This window comes from Phyllobates terribilis, unplaced genomic scaffold (genome assembly GCF_046119375.1).
Source record: "Phyllobates terribilis strain yellow unplaced genomic scaffold, ASM4611937v1 Scaffold_2__4_contigs__length_985480577, whole genome shotgun sequence".
NCBI classification, from domain to species: Eukaryota; Metazoa; Chordata; class Amphibia; order Anura; family Dendrobatidae; genus Phyllobates; species Phyllobates terribilis.
In genome coordinates, this window is record NW_027362762.1 from 851,760,925 (window position 1) to 851,779,334 (window position 18,410).

General features: G+C 44.9%; 1 protein-coding gene across 4 annotated transcripts in view; it reads right to left on the reverse strand.

The window, feature by feature from the left end:
* The window catches only part of SEZ6 (seizure related 6 homolog), a 951,365-nt gene that overhangs the window by 79,463 nt on the left and 853,492 nt on the right, over positions 1 to 18,410 (reverse strand). For all 4 annotated transcript variants that reach the window (XM_073667912.1, XM_073667911.1, XM_073667915.1 and 1 more), the window contains exons 10-11: positions 3,137 to 3,333; positions 2,763 to 2,957 (exon numbers count right to left, since the gene is read on the reverse strand). In XM_073667912.1, the coding sequence (XP_073524013.1) occupies positions 2,763 to 2,957; positions 3,137 to 3,333 (392 nt within the window). The remainder of the gene's footprint in view (positions 1 to 2,762; positions 2,958 to 3,136; positions 3,334 to 18,410) is intronic.

An 18,410-nucleotide genomic window follows, 5' to 3' on the forward strand; every position in this document is an offset into this window, starting at 1 on the left:
CAGTTTATTTGTAGCGCTTGATGGTTTTTGCAACTGCACTTGGGGACACTTTCAAAGTTTTCCCAATTTTTCGCACTGACTGACCTTTATTTCTTAAAGTAATGATGGCCACTTGTTTTTCTTTACTTAGCTGCTTTTTTCTTGCCATAATACAAATTCTAACAGTCTATTCAGTAGGACTATCAGCTGTGTATCCACCAGACTTCTGCACAACACAACTGATGGTCCCAACCCCATTTATAAGGCAAGCAATCCCACTTATTAAACCTGACAGGGCACACCTGTGAAGTGAAAACCATTTCTGGTGACTACCTCTTGAAGCTCATCAAGAGAATGCCAAGAGTGTGCAAAGCAGTCATCAAAGCAAAATGTGGCTACTTTGAAGAACCTAGAATATAAGACATATTCTCAGCTGTTTCACACTTTTTTGTTAAGTATATAATTCCACATTTGTTAATTCATAGTTTTGATGCCTTCAGTTTGAATGTACAATTTTCATAGTCATGAAAATACAGAAAAATCTTTAAATGAGAAGGTGTGTCCAAACTTTTGGTCTGTACTGTACCTGGCATGGAAGATTTCACTTCTCAAATTAAGTGACTTCTCCACGACACAACATGTTAATCTTAACAGTCTGAGGGCAGTGTAAGGAAATACTGTAAAAAACCTATTCTCATCTGCCAGACTAGGCCCGCTGCTCCGCACTCCATACTATATGCTTCTCCTGACTCTGTACTGAGTCCCCTGACGGTCTCCTGCAATCAGTATTCGGTGTACTGGAATCTACATCCAACAACCGATCGGTGGCCGCTGATTGTCTGCAGTGGTCATATGATGTCCCCCACTGAATGTTGATACCAGGATATGCGGCACAGGACACAGTATGGAGTGTGGAGTAGAAGCTCCAGTTTTGGAGGTCGGTATAGGGTTTTTTCCCCACCATCCTGGGCCCGTTAAGATTAACTTATTTAGTAGAGGAGATCTTAACAGCAAGGAGATCTTTTTATGCTTTCTCAATAATACCCCCCTTGTCTATGCTTTTTCTTCAGGTTGGTATGTGGTGTGTTAGTTACCATTCCCCTTTTCATTTTCTCCTCTCCTTTCCATTTCTCCTATTTCTCTAACCTCCCAAATCCCCCTCTAGTTCCTATTTTTTCACTCAAGCTTGTTTGCTTACTTTTACTTCATTGTTCACTGTTGTTTTTCACCCTTGATGTTCCCATGTTTATTCACGATGATCGCTTCCCCTTCCTTTAAAATTAATTAAAAATAGAGATTTTTTTTTAAAAAAAAAAGGAAAAAAATTCTCAAGGGACTCATTCTGGGAAACATGAAACATTTATTTTATTTTGCTTTTGCCATTTTAATATTGAACAGTACTGTATTAAAGCAAACTGTATTTGAAGGATTTATTTTCAGCATTTTATTTCAGATTTATTTTCTGGGCGTATGCTTTTAAGAGCCATTGTATATTTTATTTGGGTGTTTGTAGTAGCTTAATTGGCTTTCTATGAAATTGGTTCTATCAAGAATGCATTTGTACTTGACTAGTGGTACAAAGTTCAATACAAAGTAACAATTTCTCCACTAAAAAATAGCCATAGAGATAAATAACCAAGGATATGTAGCTAATATCGAAAAAAAAAAGAATTGGCGCTTAAGCTTTGCACTACATGAATTGTAACCAGGAATTTATGAATTTCCAGTTTTAAATGTGTCTGTTTTTCTCAGTTGAGATTACATTATTTTTCAAGGAAAAATGTGTGTTACATTCATGTTTGAACATGCTTCTACAACCCCTGTCTCTGTCGCACTTAGGCCATGGCCCCACTATCTGTATTTGGTCAGTATTCGGTCAGTATTTTTTCTCAGGAGTGGGAGCCAAAACCAGGTGAGGAACAATCAGAGAAAAGGTATAATAGAAACAAGTCACCAATTCTGCATTTATCACCCACTCCTGGTTTTGTCTCCCACTCCTGAGAAAAAATACTGACCGAATACTGACCAAATACTGATAGTGGGGCCGTCTCCTTACACTGCATATGGCACTTGGTGATACAGACGTGATCCAGCCAAGTGTATTGATGTGGCTGAGACTTGTGAGGCTGCTCAGCCAGGGAGTCTGTGTGCTTTTGCAGATCAGCTATTCAGCAGATGTATTTTGCTCTCTGTGAGATTTGGACAGGACCACACCCTATTTAAACTCTGATCAGTTTGCTGGGAATTGCCAGTTTTAAATATATGCTAACCCTGGTCTACTTCTCTCTCATAGCCTGTTACCTAACCTAGCTTATTTGATACCAGTTGATGACCCCTGACCATTTTAACCCTTCGATTGCCTTACGATTCTCTCTTAGACAGCTTTCACATGGGCTATCTCCTGGTTTTGTTCTTGACTTCTTACTTTGTCCTTTATCTGCCGTCTCTGGTTTTGACCCAGCTTGTTAACTCTACTTTGCCAACTTGCTTCACCGGCCAGCTGGCCACTACGTGGATGTAACCCAGAAGATCCTGTTATAAGTACATTTCCCTGTAAAGGGGTTAAAGAGTGAAGGCCAGGGTGTCCCTAGGACCTGCTAAATGGATTGGCTTAAGGAAAATCAGTGGAAGCCCTATTAAGAGCTGCTTGGCTTTCACAAACAGTTCTTCCTTACAATATATTATTAATGACATGGTACAGGATTGGTTATCTCAAGAACAGTTAAATATGCAATGTAAGCACATTGTCAGTCACAGTGCAATATATTAGTGTTACCTCTTACCCCTTTCACATGATGGAAGGTCTCCACTCCATGTAAGGTCCCACTGACACATGAGAAGCTCAGCTCCTGCAATCTCATATCCTGGATAACACTGGTAGGTTACGACGGTGCCATGGACAAGCTCAGACTGAGAAGTAGTCTTCCAGCCATTGGGAATTTCGGGCAATTCCGGACATGTATCATTTCTTTGTACCTCTACAAATACAGCAAGATCATAAAACTGAACAGATCTAACTTTTTTTTATATATATTCTTTGTTGGCAATTAAATTTAGTTTTGTAACATAAGTGCTTCATGTTCTCAGTAGTGATATTGGATAGCGCAAAGCACACAACACATGATTTCTTATAAGTTGTCTTTGACCAACAACTTACCAAAAAAATTAATGATGAAACCTTGCTGATAGCCAAACACATTACTGCCGGGATCTGTCTGGAACTGGATGATGACATCTGCCATTGATGTATAGATTTTGAAGCGATTGTGTGTTCCTGTGTATCGACCTAGAACACGAGCTGTCAAGTCATCACCATCATAAAAAGTGAGGATGTCACTCTGGCCAACATTCAGCCTATGGGGGGGGGGAAGAAAGTCTAGACAATCAATAATTAATACACAAGAACAACATTTAATTAATATATCACTGCAAAATGGGAATTTTATTATTAACGTTACTGGGTAGAGTAAGTATTCGCCAATTGAAAGGCTTTCTCTACTACCATAAAGTTACTACTAGTGGCATTTTAAAGGGCCAAATAATTGTTATAAGCCATAAATTGTTATATACCATAAATGTTTTTGTTTTGTTTCAGGAAACCCATGTCCCCAAGTGCAGTTTTTAAAAAAAAAAACTAATTGTCCATTAACCACCCTCCCCAAGTCCAGTGCTGAGTCTCCACCTTCATTCTCAGTGTCTTTTATTGTCTGGGGCGCTAACGACACATTGACAACATTGCGGTCAATAAGTGAGTTCAGCAGTAACCGAGCTGACGGCCTGACTGCTGAGCTCAGTTACTGGCTGAAGTGCTGTGGATGTGACATCAGCATTGCACACAATAACAGACACCAGGAGCAATGGTGGAGACTCAGTGCGGGACCTGGTGAGGGTGAGTAAAGCAACATATATATATTTTTTTAAACAAACTACACCGGAAACCCTCTGAAGTTATACAGTCTGATTAGCCGAGTTAAACAAGTGTTCAAACCTAAACAAGCTATCACTTATCCAGTACAGGGAAAATATATATTTTTGTACTGTGTTAGCCAGTAGATAGAAAAATATTTAGATTTGAGAGTCCTCAGTGTTTGATCCCGTTTAATGGCTAACTGAAAAGATTGTAACAAGTTGCAAGCTTTCGAGACTACTCAGGTCTCTTCATCAGGCATGGTATAACACAAAATCTGAAGAGTCACATATTATACACAACAGGACACAGAAATAATACAATAGATGAGACAGGTGACGTAAAGCAGAGCTATTACTACTACTTATCCAGTAGATTTTAATCTGCTGGATAATAATAGTGATCTAGACCAGATATTTTTGCAACATGCTTTTAACCCTGTTTTAAGCTATGCAAACTCATCATCTTGTAGGGCAACTCTTTCAAAAGACAGTTTCTTCTACAATTGATAATGACCACCTCAAAGAAGTTTTAGAGTTTGGTATAAAGGTACATCTCTATCGGTTCTCTAGAACAGCTGTCTACAGAGCTGGTCGTCAGGGCAGAAAAGGAACAAATCCAAAAACAGTGAATAGGTAACTGGGTATATTTGTATAAAAGGCAATTAAAAAATATTCCTAAAAGTCAAAATTAATTGATAAAGTCTGCAAACTTTTTCACCAGGGCTTCCTTCATAGCAGTCTCATAGATTAGGTCACATTAGGACAAACAAATGAAAAGCATGTTAACAGTGATAAGGACTGGGTGCGTAAGTGAAATCAATCTAGGCTTATCTAAACTGTATACCAATTTGGTATATTTAGTGTTGGTGAAAAAAAAACAATTTAATCATTAAATTGAAAACTTTGTAAGTTCTCTACACGCAGTCAGGAATTCATGAATATGTCAAAGTCATCTGTACAGACTCCATGCTTAGGCCCCTATAGTTTCTTATTACAGAGTCATTAGCATTCAGAATGACACCATATGGTGTCTCCATGATGTACTTTATCCTCCTCTAGCGAAGAATATTTCCGTAATACAGCAAACGCTAGAATAAGACACATTTTTTCTCAATTTGTGAGAAAAATCTCTGTGTTCCTTGAGTAAGATTGGGGAGTAACAATATGAGCCCATTACAGGTTTGGGGTGCTGTTTTAAGTATCCATAATACTAGGGCCAATTCTAACTTTCCTGCTGCGTGAGGGAAAAATATAAATCGTGCCGCTTTCAGCAGCGCAATGAGTGAAAAAGTGAGTGAAAAAACGCAATTCCGGCATTGTTTTTTTGAGGTTTTCTGCTACTGTATTCATTGTCTGGTAAAGATAAAATGTAAACATAATTCTTCAGGTCAGTGTGATTAGAGTAATATAAAACTTTCATAGATTTGTTTTTGTAGAAAAAAAATATTGGGGCTTTAGTTGTTATTTTTTGAGAGCCATAACACTTTTATTTTTTAGTCCATAGAGGTGCGTAAGAGCTTGCATTTTGCATGTTGAGCTGACGTTTTTTATTGATACCAAATTGGGATGCATAAAATGTTTTGATCACTTTTTTCCATCGCACTTTTTTAGGGAAGAGAGACAGCACCAGAATCATCATCAGTACATGAATACAGTGAATACAGCACTAGAAATATCAGCAGTATATGAATAAAGCATCAGAACAGCAGGGGTGGATTAAGAGTAGCAAGGGCCATGGGCAGTTTAAAAAGCGTTGCCCCCCCCCTTCCACACCTGATGTACTACGTGACATGTCACATGATCCCCTGTGATAGATCATGTGATAGTTCACGTGAAATTAATTTGGCACAATATTAATATATTAATTATAATAATTTTTTTTACATTAATTGCATGACTTAATATTGAGCACAATTAAGAATGCTGACATCTCCTATATACAGTATGAGACCCTCCATAAAATATGAGCTGCCACAATCCTCCTATACACAGCAGGCCGCTGCACGTAGCCATCTATACACAGCGGGAGGCCGCACAGTGCCATCTATACACAGTGGGAGGCCGCACGTAGCCATCTATACACAGCCGGAGGCTGCACAAAGCCATCTATACACAGCAGGAGGCCGCATGTAGCCATCTATACACAGCGGGAGGCCGCACAGTGCCATCTATACACATTCGGAGGAAGCACGTAGCCATCTATACACAGCAGGAGACCGCACGTAGCCATCTATACACAGCAGGAGGCCGCACAGAGCCATCTATACACAGCGGAAGGCCGCACGGTGCCATCTATACACAGCGGGAGGCTGCATGTAGCATCTATACACAGCAGGAGGTCGCACATAGCCATCTATACACAGCAGGGGGCCGCACGTACCCATCTATACACAGCAGGAGGAGGCCGCACGGTGCCATCTATACACAGCAGGAGGCCGCACGTAGCCATCTATACACAGTAGGAGGCCGCACGGAGCCATCTATACACAGCAGGAGGCCGCACGGCCCCATCTATGCACAGCGGGAGGCTGCTCAGTGTCATCTATACACAGCAGGAGGCCGCACGTAGCCATCTATACACAGCGGGGGGGCGCTCGTAGCCATCTATACACAGCAGGAGGCCGCACGTAGCTATCTATACACAGCGGGAGGCCACACGGCACCATCTATACACAGCGGGGGGGCGCTCGTAGCCATCTATACACAGCAGGAGGCCGCACGTAGCCATCTATACACAGCGGGGGGGCGCTCGTAGCCATCTATACACAGCAGGAGGCCGCACGTAGCTATCTATACACAGCGGGAGGCCGCACGGTGCAATCTATATACAGCGGGAGGCCGCACGGCACCATCTATACACAGAAGGAGGCCGCATGTAGCCATCTATACACAGCGGGAGGCCGCATTTAGCCATCTATACACAGCAGGAGGCCGCACAGTGGCATCTATACACAGCAGGAGGCCGCACGCAGCCATCTATACACAGCGGGAAGCCGCATGGTGCAATCTATACACAGGGGGAGGCCGCACGGTGCCATCTATATACAGCGGGAGGCCGCACGTAGCCATCTATACACAGCAGGAGGCCGCACAGTGCCATCTATATACAGCAGGAGGCCACGCGTAGCCATCTATACACAGCAGGAGGCCGCACAGTGCCATCTATAAACAGCAGGAGGCCACGCGTAGCCATCTATACACAGCAGGAGGCCGCACAGTGCCATCTATACACAGAAGGAGGCCGCATGTAGCCACATGTATACACAGCGGGAGGCCGCATTTTGCCATCTATATACAGTGGAAGGCTGCACGTAGCCATCTATACACAGCGGGAGGCCGCACGTAGCCATCTATACACAGCATGAGGCCACACGTAGCCATCTATACACAGCGGGAGGCCGCATGGTGCCATCTATACACAGCGGGAGGCCACACGGTGCCATCTATGTACAGCGGGAGGCCGCACGGCACCATCTATACACAGAAGGAGGCTGCATGTAGCCATCTATGTACAGCGGGAGGCCGCATTTAGCCATCTATACACAGCGGGAGGCCGCACAGTGGCATCTATACACAGCAGGAGGCCGCACGTAGCCATCTATACACAGCAGGAGGCCGCATGGTGACATCTATACACAGCGGGAGGCCGCACGGTGCCATCTATATACAGCTGGAGGCCGCACGGCACCATCTATACACAGCTGGAGGCCGCACGTAGCCATCTATACACAGCAGGAGGCCGCATGTAGCCATCTATACACAGCAAGGGGCCGCACATAGCCATCTATACACAGCAGGAGGCCGCACGTAGCCATCTATACACAGCAGGAGGCCGCACGGCACCGTCTATACACAGCGGGAGACAGCACGTTGCATCTATACACAGAAGGAGGCCGCATGTAGCCACATCTATACACAGCGGGAGGCCGCATTTAGCCATCTATATACAGCGGGAGGCTGCACGTAGCCATCTATACACAGCGGAAGGCCACACGTAGCCATCTATACACAGCATGAGGCCGCACGTAGCCATCTATACACAGCGGGAGGCCGCATGGTGCCATCTATACACAGCGGGAGGCCGCACGGTGCCATCTATATACAGCGGGAGGCCGCACGGCACCATCTATACACAGAAGGAGGCTGCATGTAGCCATCTATACACAGCAGGGGCCGCACATAGCCATTGTTAGAACCTTGCTCTTAGGTTTTTTTTTCCTTTGCTGGTCACATGACCTTGTTGGCCTATTTAAGCCTGCTCCGCCCTTCTGGCTTTGCTGGACTTCATTGTATTACTACTTTCTAGCTAGCCTTTGCTCTGTATCTTACTCTGTTAGTTTGCTTGGTCTACGGACCTCTATGTTCTATATATTTTGTTTGTTCGTCTGTCTGCTACTATTTCTGTTAGGAGGTGTCCCATATTCCTCCCAGTCCTTAGTACTTGTAGGGATTCCTTCCCCACATCTATAGGTCTCCGTACAGACTAGCTTAGGACTTTAGCAGGTCTGATCGCAGGATCAGGTTCCCTGTTACATCGTAGGGATTCAGCTGAGTTCTATCGTAGGGACAGATCTCCTCTCTTTCCTTAGCTCTGGTAGCAGAACATAACAGTAAGTCCAGCCTGCAAATTCTCTATGGAAAGATTTTTCTGTTCCATCATGGTGTCGGTTCAGGATTTGGCTCATCGCCTGCAGGGACTCTCTCTGGAGGTGGCCGAGCTCCGTCAGCACGTGAGTAACTGTCCTGGAGCACATTTCTTGGAGCTTAAGGTATGTTTGCCGGATTTATTTTTTGGTGAACATCGAGAATTTTTTCATTTAAAAATGCTTGCTTATTGTATTTTCGTTTGAGACCCAAGTCCTCTGGGGATGAATCCCAGCGCATAGGGTTCATAATGTCACTTTTGCGCAAAGAGCCTCAGGAGTGGGCCTTTTCTTTGCAACCTAGTGATACATGCTTCAGATCAGTGGATAGTTTTTTTTCTGCTTTGGGACTATTATATGATGATCCTGACCGTGTTGCATCAGCTGAGACTGAGTTGAGACGTTTGAAACAGGGATCAGGTAATGTGGAAAAATATTGTACTCATTTCCGTCGTTGGTCTACTCAAATAGGGTGGAACGATTCTGCTCTGAAAAGTCTATTTCTTGCTGGGCTCAGTGAAAGGGTTAAAGACCTGCTAATTGCTTATCCTACACCTGAAGATTTGCAACAGGCTATGCAATTAGCTATACGGGTGGATAGGAGACTGCGTGCTAGGGTTAATGAGAGCAAATCCTCTGCTATGTCAGTTTCTGGTTATGAGAATGTGTGTACTAACAGTGGTGAACCGATGGAGATTGGATCGGTGGCACCTCGCTCTCAAGAAAAAGACCGTCGATTTTCTGAAGGCTTGTGTTTCTATTGCGGAAAATCTGGTCATTTGATTAAAGGCTGTGAGCTTCGTATGAAGAAAGAAAAAAAAAAGGTCAGTCATGCCCGTATTGCCTGTTTAAATTCCAAGGGTGTATTTTTAGCTGCTTCCACGATTGCTCAGGAAAAATTAATGGAATTTCGGGTGTTTGTCGATTGTGGGTCTACTCTGAATGTAATTGATGGGGGATTCTTGGAAAGACTCAATTTAAAACCCGAACCTTTATCATCCCCCATTGCTGTGGTTTCTGTGGATGGTTCCCCTTTGAAGAATATTACTCTCAAGGTCTGTGAATTTCCTCTCACTATTAATGGTGTTCACCATGAGAAATTGGATTTGGTAGTTTTGAATAACTTGCCTTCTCCAGTAATATTGGGATTGCCCTGGTTAAAATTTCACAATCCTGTACTGGATTGGTCTACCAATGAAATTAAATCCTGGAGCCATAAATGTTATGACAAGTGTTGTAACGGGCGTATTGCAGCTTTGGATAGGGGAGAATTGCCTGTTCCTATTCAGGATTTTTGGAGAGTTTTTTCTGAGAAGGAATCGCAGGTTTTGCCTCCCCATAGAGACTATGATTGTTCTATTGAATTTGTCCCTGGAGCGACTCTTCCTAAAAGTTTATTTAACCTTACTATTCCTGAGAGAAAGGCTTTGGAGGAATACATACAGACAAGTTTGGCCGCCGGTCACATTAGGCCCTCTAAGTCTCCTGTGGCGGTTGGATTTTTTTTTGTAAAAAAAAAGGACGGCGGTTTACGTCCTTGTCTGGATTTTCGTGAGATTAACAAAATTACTGTACGCAATCCTTACCCACTGCCATTGATTCCTGATCTGTTTAACCAGTTAATGGGGGCCAAGTGGTTCTCTAAAATTGACCTTAAGGGGGCATACAATCTGTTGCGCATGAAGGAGGGTGATGAATGGAAGACTGCTTTTAACACTCCTGTGGGTCATTTTGAGAATCTGGTTATGCCTTTTGGTCTTACTAATGCTCCTGCATTTTTTCAGAATCTTATTAATGACATCCTGAGACCTTTGATCGGCAAAAATGTGGTTGTGTATTTGGATGACATTTTGATTTATTCGCCGGATCTGGAGTCTCATTGGCGGAGCATACGTGAGGTATTACAGTTGTTAATGGACAATTCTATTTTTGCTAAGCTGGAGAAATGTGAGTTCGCTGTACAGAGAATTAGTTTTTTGGGTTACATTATCTCCAGCGAAGGTTTTGAGATGGACCCGGTTAAAGTTCAAGCTGTACAGGAATGGCCTAGGCCTATTGGTTTGAAATCGATACAGAGGTTTTTAGGTTTCGCCAATTATTACAGAAAATTCATAAAATTTTTTTCTAGTATTGTCAAACCTCTGACCGATCTCACCAGGAAAGGTGCTGATGCGGTTCAGTGGTCTTCTGAGGCCATTGAAGCTTTTGTGTATCTCAAGGAGAGGTTCACCTCTGCTCCCATCCTTATGCAGCCTGATGTGACTAAGCCGTTTTTGGTTGAGGTTGATGCTTCCTCTGTGGGGGTTGGCGCAGTATTGTCTCAGGATAACGGGGATGGATTACATCCCTGTGCCTTTTTTTCCAAAAAATTTTCGGAGACTGAACTGAATTACGATATTGGTAATCGGGAATTATTGGCTATTAAACTCGCATTTGAACACTGGCGTCACTTCTTGGAAGGTGCAGAATTTCCCGTTCAGGTTCTTACGGATCATAAAAATCTGATATATCTTGATGCTGCCAAGCGCCTGAATGCCCGTCAGGCTAGGTGGGCACTGTTTTTCTCGCGGTTTAATTTCTCCGTTACTTACATCCCTGGTACTAAGAATGTTAAGGCGGATGCCTTGTCTCGCAGTTTTTCTCCCATAGTCGGTGCTGAGAAAGAGGAGAACATTTTACAAGAAGGTGTTGTGATAGCTGCTTTGGACTCCGTTTTGGAAGATGAGATTCTTAAAGCACAGGAGAATGCCCCATCTAACACTCCCCATGGGAGGTTGTTTGTGCCTGGGACCTTTAGGAGAGATTTATTTGTTGAGTGTCATGAATCTCGGTTGGCAGGTCATCCCGGAATCTCTGAGACCAAGAGACTGGTGGGTCGCAGTTTTTGGTGGCCTGGATGGCAGAAGGAAGTCATTAAGTGGGTGCGTCAATGTACTATATGTGCTAGATCGAAGTCCTCTCATACTCCTGCTGCGGGGTTGCTTTGTCCTTTGGAGGTTCCCAGTGCTCCTTGGACACATTTGGCTGTGGACTTTATAACTGACCTTCCCCCCTCTGAGGGTTTTACTGTCATCTGGGTGGTCGTGGACCGTTTTAGCAAGATGTGTCACTTGGTTCCCTTTGTCAAACTGCCCTGCGCTAAAACTCTCGCTAAGGCCTTTGTCAAGGAAATTGTCAGACTTCATGGCGTTCCTACTGACATTGTTTCTGATAGGGGTCCTCAGTTCGTGGCTCGTTTTTGGCGTGCCTTTTGTGACAGGTTGGGAGTTCATTTATCGTTCTCGTCCGGATATCATCCTGAATCTAATGGCCAGACAGAAAGGAAAAACCAGGATGTTGAGCAGTTCTTGCGTTGTTTTGTGGCGGACAATCAAGAGGGGTGGTCTGAGTTTCTGCCACTTGCTGAATTTGCTCTGAACAATCATACATCATACAGAAGGAGGCCGCATGTAGCCACATCTATACACAGCGGAAGGCCGCATTTAGCCATCTATATACAGCGGGAGGCTGCACGTAGCCATCTATACACAGCGGAAGGCCACACGTAGCCATCTATACACAGCATGAGGCTGCACGTAGCCATCTATACACAGCGGGAGGCCGCATGGTGCCATCTATACACAGCGGGAGGCCGCACGGTGCCATCTATATACAGCGGGAGGCCGCACGGCACCATCTATACACAGAAGGAGGCTGCATGTAGCGATCTATGCACAGCGGGATGCCGCATTTAGCCATCTATACACAGCGGGAGGCCGCATAGTGGCATCTATACACAGCAGGAGGCCGCACGTAGCCATCTATACACAGCAGGAGGCCGCACATAGCCATCTATATACAGCTGGAGGCCGCACGGCACCATCTATACACAGCTGGAGGCCGCACGTAGCCATCTATACACAGCAGGAGGCCGCATGTAGCCATCTATACACAGCAGGGGGCCGCACATAGCCAACTATACACAGCAGGAGGCCGCACGTAGCCATCTATACACAGCAGGAGGCCGCACGTAGCCATCTATACACAGCAGGAGGCCGCACGGCACCGTCTATACACAGCGGGAGACAGCACGTTGCATCTATACACAGCAGGAGGCGGCACGCAGCCATCTATAAACAGCAGGGGGCCGCATGCACCCATCTATACACAGCGGGAGGCCGCACGGTGCCATCTATACACAGCGGGAGGCCGCACGTTGCCATCTATACACAGCAGGAGGCCACACGTAGCCATCTATACACAGCAGAGGGCCGCATGTAGCCATCTATACACAGCGGGAGGCCGCACGTAGCCATCTATACACAGCGGGAGGCCGCACGTAGCCATCTATACACAGCGGGAGGCAGCACGTAGGCATCTATACACAGCAAGGGGCCACACGTAGCCATCTATACACAGCAGGAGTAGGCCGCACATAGCAATCTATACACAGTGGGAGGCCGCACATAGCCATCTATACACAGCGGGAGGCCGCACATAGCCATCTATACACAGCGGGAGGCTGCTCAGTGTCATCTATACACAGCAGGAGGCCGCACATAGCTATCTATACACAGCGGGAGGCTGCAGGTAGGCATCTATACACAGCGGGGGGGCGTACGTAGGCATCTATACACAGCGGGAGGCCGCACGTAGCCATCTATACATAGCAGGAGGCCGCACGTAGCCATCTATACACAGCGGGAGGCCGCACGGCGCCATCTATACACAGCGGGAGGCCGCACGTAGCCATCAATACACAGCGGGATGCCGCACGTAGCCATCTATACACAGAGGGAGGCCGCACGTAGCCATCTATACACAGCGGGAAGCCACACGTAGCCATCTATACACAGTGGGAGGCTGCACGTAGCCATCTATACACAGCGGGAGGCCGCACAGCGCCATCTATACACAGCGGGAGGCCGCACGGCGCCATCTATACACAGCGGTAGGCCGCATGGCGCAATCTATACATAGCGGGAGGCCGCACAGCGCCATCTATACACAGCGGGAGGCCGCACAGCGCCATCTATATACAGCGGGAGGCTGCACGTACCCATCTATACACAGCAGGCCGCATGTAGCCATCTATACACAGCGGGAGGCCGCACATAGCCATCTATACACAGCAGGAGGCCGCCGTAGCCATGTTGCACAGCGGGAGGCCGCACGGCGCCATCTATACACAGCAGGAGGCCGCACGTAGCCCTCTATACACAGCTGGAGGCTGTACGGTGCCATCTATACACAGCGGGAGGCCGCATGGCACCCCCCCAGAGACAGCGGGAAGCCGCACGCAGTCACGCTCACACACAAACATATACAGACATATGCATACGCGCATAAACACATTTGAAACACAAAAGTACATATAAACAGACATCACACAATAATATCTGCCTGCACACACACACACACACTCACACACACACTCACACACACACACACTCACCATCCCCCAGCTTGGCTCCAGTCGTCCAGCTCCTCTCCGGTGGTAAGCAGCAGTGCAGGGCGCACACTGGGTGACGTCATGCTAGCAGACACGGCCGCGCACAGGGCCGTGTCTCCTAGCTGTGATGTGGCCGGGCCAGCACACAGGGAATTTAACAGGTGCAGTGCTGGCTCGGCCGAAGAAGAAGCAGCGGCCCCGCGCAGCTACTGGGGGAGCAGTCCGGGGGGCCCCCCGCCTCTGCCTGCCGGTATGTGCCGAATTGGCGCCGGCGCCACACATATTATAATGAGGGCAATCTGGCCATGGGCCCCCTGGAGCCCCGGGCGGTAGCCCAGATTGCCCTCATTATAATCCGCCTGTGGCTATCAGTACATAAATACATCATCAGAACCACCATAATTCCATGAATACAGCACTAGAAGCACCATCAGTAAATAAATATAACATCTAAACCATTATCAGTACTTGAATACATCACCATACCCATTATCAGTACATAAATGCATCATCAGAACCACTATCAGTACATGAAAACAGCACTAGAACCACCATCGGTACAAATACAGCCTCACCACTATCAATATATGAAGCAGAAAAGTACAATTAGTACATGAATACATAATCAGAACCACCATCAGTTAATGAAAACAGCACCAAAACTATTATTAGTACATGAATGCAGCACCAGAACCACTGTCAATACAATAATAGAACACCAGAGCCACCATTTGTGTATGAAAACAGCAGTAGAACCACCATCAGTACATGAATACAGCCACTGAACCACCATCAGTGAATGAATCACCAGTACCTCCATCAGTAAATGATTACAGCAACAAAACCATAATCAGAACATGAGTACAGCAACAGAACCATCATTAGTATGGGAATACAGCACCAAGCCATATAAATTTGAACCTATAACTCCCAGTATGTCCTTAACAATGGTAAGGAGATGCTGGGAGTGGTTATTACCAACAATCCTCAGACAGTGGACTATACAGGAAACACAGTACTGATTAGACACAGTAGGTATCACAAATAAACATTTACACCCAGGTACCCCGCAGGGGACGTCTACTCTGACTGGAGTCATTTTTAGCACTTTCATCTCATTTCATCTCGTCCAGAAGCCAAGATGACTTTTCACACCCACAGCTTGTCTGTGCAAACTTTTCTCTTCTTTGGTCTTCTTCAGCACATCTCAACATGCTGCCCTTAAACATATCAGTAGCATTATCATGCCCCCTGTACAAAAATATATGCCCATACTGTGCCCCTGAATAAATAGTTTCCATTCGCTGTGCTCACTGCATAAAATATGTCTCTCACACTTATCGTACATTTCCCTCCGCTATGTAATGTAGTACTGCTTACGCACTGTCCTCTCCCATATTCCTTCAACAATTTCCACCTTTATGAACTAAAAACATGCCGTCATGCCTTATGAATACAACTGCCACGCCGTCCTCCCTTATGAACTATAACCGCCATACAATTCGCCTTTATAAACCATGGACACCACTGTCTCCACTTCATGCTGTCTCCTCTCCACAGTTTTCTCCCATGCTGTTCTCATCTCTAAAATGCTGCCTCTTCTTCTCACTGTGCCCTCACATTTTATTCCTAGCACTGCCCCTCTCTAGACTATCTCCTTACACTGTACACCCCCCATGTTGCCCTCTCTCCATACTGTGCCCCTTTTCACACTGTCCCTTACGCTGTTCCCCCTCATGCTGTCGCTATCGCAACACTATCCCTCCATGCTGTTCCTCTCCATACTGTGTCCCTCTCATACTGTTTCCCCAGGTACTGTACTTTAGGTGTGCTGTCCAAATGTCGACGTGCCTTTAAAATTGAATGCAGTGCTAAATGCAGAAAACTGCATTTACCAGACTTCTACACAGCAAAAATATTATAATAATTTAACAATAACACAATTATTTCATTCTCTTTGCTTTATGATTTTTACAAGTCAAGGGAAGCGTAGAAAAAAAAGCTACATTACACCAGAATTACTATATAGAAAATAGGATGAAATGTAATTAAACCTATTTTGCCGTAACCTTCCTAGTTCTTACATTCTTGTATGATGTAAAAGCCGCTATCTAGTGAGTGAGAATTGGCACGCCACATCAAGCACGTCACAAGCTGGGATCTGAGCTTTCTGTAAAAGCTGCGATATGGTAGAGGGTACATTGGTTTCTGAGTGTGGAGCAGGAGATTAATTTTGCTGACAGCTACTGGTGGAAAAACAGAGCGGGATCGTTTATTACGATCATATGTTTAGAAATGACAACTCCAGGCAAGACAGAGAAAAAGAGAGATATGCAAATGAGAGAATATTAATTAACCAACTGAGCAAGAAAGTATATTAATAATCTCACAGAAACCATTTTCTTCCTCAACATCCATTCTCTAGAAGAAAATAGGCATAAAGGGCCAAGGAATATGGGCAAAGAACATTCAGATTAATCACCAGACAGTACTCATAAAATACCATCCTCTATGGTCACAAACTTATGTATTCCAGCAGTGATGATTAATTTCCCTGACTGAACATACTGAGCTACTGGCATTTAGCAATATGGCCACTTGTGTTTGAGCTCACCCTGAAATCCATAAAGTACTCCACTTATGCCCTACAGTTGTGGCCAAAAGTTTTGAGACTGATTTGGGTTTTCACAAAGTTTGATGCATTTCATAAGTTTTTAAACTTTTATTATAAAGACATGAAGTTCATGTAAAAACAATATTTACAATGTTGAACCTTATTTTAAAAGACTTTGCAATTCTCCCTGGCAGATGGATATCAGCTTCTGGGCCAAATCTTGACTGATGACAGCTGATTCTTGTCTAATCAGTGCTCGGAGTTTCTAACAATTTCTGTGTTTTTGTTTGTCCCCCCACTTTTTGAGGATTGACCACAGGTTCTAAATAGGAATGAAATCTCTGGAGTTTCCTAACCATAGACCCAAAATTTCAATATTTTGTTTACTGAGCCATTTAGTTATCACTTTTTCCTTGTGACACAGAGCTCAATCATGCTGCAAAAAGTACTGTTCATTATAGAATTGCTCCTATATCATTGGGAGAAGTTGATCTTTGAAGCCGTTAAGATACCGTTCTATAATCATGCCAGTGATCTTAGGAAAAATTGTGATTGAGACCAGTTTCTTGGATGAAAAGCGACCCCACACATGAATGATCTCAGGAAGTTTTACTGTTGGCATGACACATGACTCATAGTAGCGTTCACCTTTTCTGCTCTGGACAATCATTCTGCCACATATCACAAACAGTCTTAAGGGAACATCATCATAGAAAATAACTTTGCAAGAAGTTCAGGAATTGGACTGCAGAGGACTGAGGATAAGTTATTTTCTCTAATAGAGCCCCCTCCAGACTGTTAGGGCATCTGGAAGAATGATTGTTCGCAGAAGAAAAGGTGAGCACTACTGTGATATTCCAGTAGCCGGTCTACTGCTGCTGAGTGAAACAGTTGTCGTGGGGCAGTAGAATTGTACCAGTGTGCCAGAACTATTTTGGGCACTGTGAGTTAGGAGATATAAAATACTCCATGTGCATACACTGAGAATTCATAAATGTGCATTGTACTTTGCTTCCATCCACTGGTCAATATACGCCTACGAAAATTAGGTGATTAATTTCCTCACAACAAGCTACCATAGGAATGGCTGGAAGGAGCCTCCCAGTTCAGTTCTAACACACTTCCTGTGAGCTGTGTGGTAAAGCGACTTGTTTGGCTCTCAGAGGCAGACACAGGAAACACATCTTGGGTTAACTTCCTGCTGATTTATTATACGGCATGAACTCCAGCAGGGTTCCACAAAAATAAACAAGTCCCCTCCGGAATAACTAGAAACAAAAAGATAAAGTATAGCACAGTTCATAGGTGAGCGGGTTTCACTCGCTCTCGGCAACACAAACTGTTCAGCAAAGTCCTTCTGTGGAGCTCTCTGGCTTCCAATCACACTCTAGAGACTTCCTTCTCCAGAGCAGACCCGAGAAAAAAAACAGTGACTGAGTATTTAACTTCTCCCATTCACAACCTGTGAAACATATCTCCCCTCACATACTTCACCAGTGACTATGTCTCAGCTGGTACAAATCAGTTCAATCCAGTCAAGGAATAGCAATGAAGCTCCACTGCTCCCTGAATCCATCCCAGTCCACGCTGAGGGAGCATCATTCTCCACATAGTCACCTCCACAAAGAAGTGAAGCCTCAAACAGTCAGGAGAGGTAAGGCTGGACAAGTGCTCTCCTGCATACTGGTTTACCTATGCTCTTCCAGCTGGAACCAGTTCCACGTGTCTTCCATGTCACGAACTTTGTCCGACTTACCCCCTGCAATAGGAAACGGTATGGCCAAAACCGTGAGTTCTTCCACACTACTAGTGTGTCTCCAAGAAGAGCCAACCC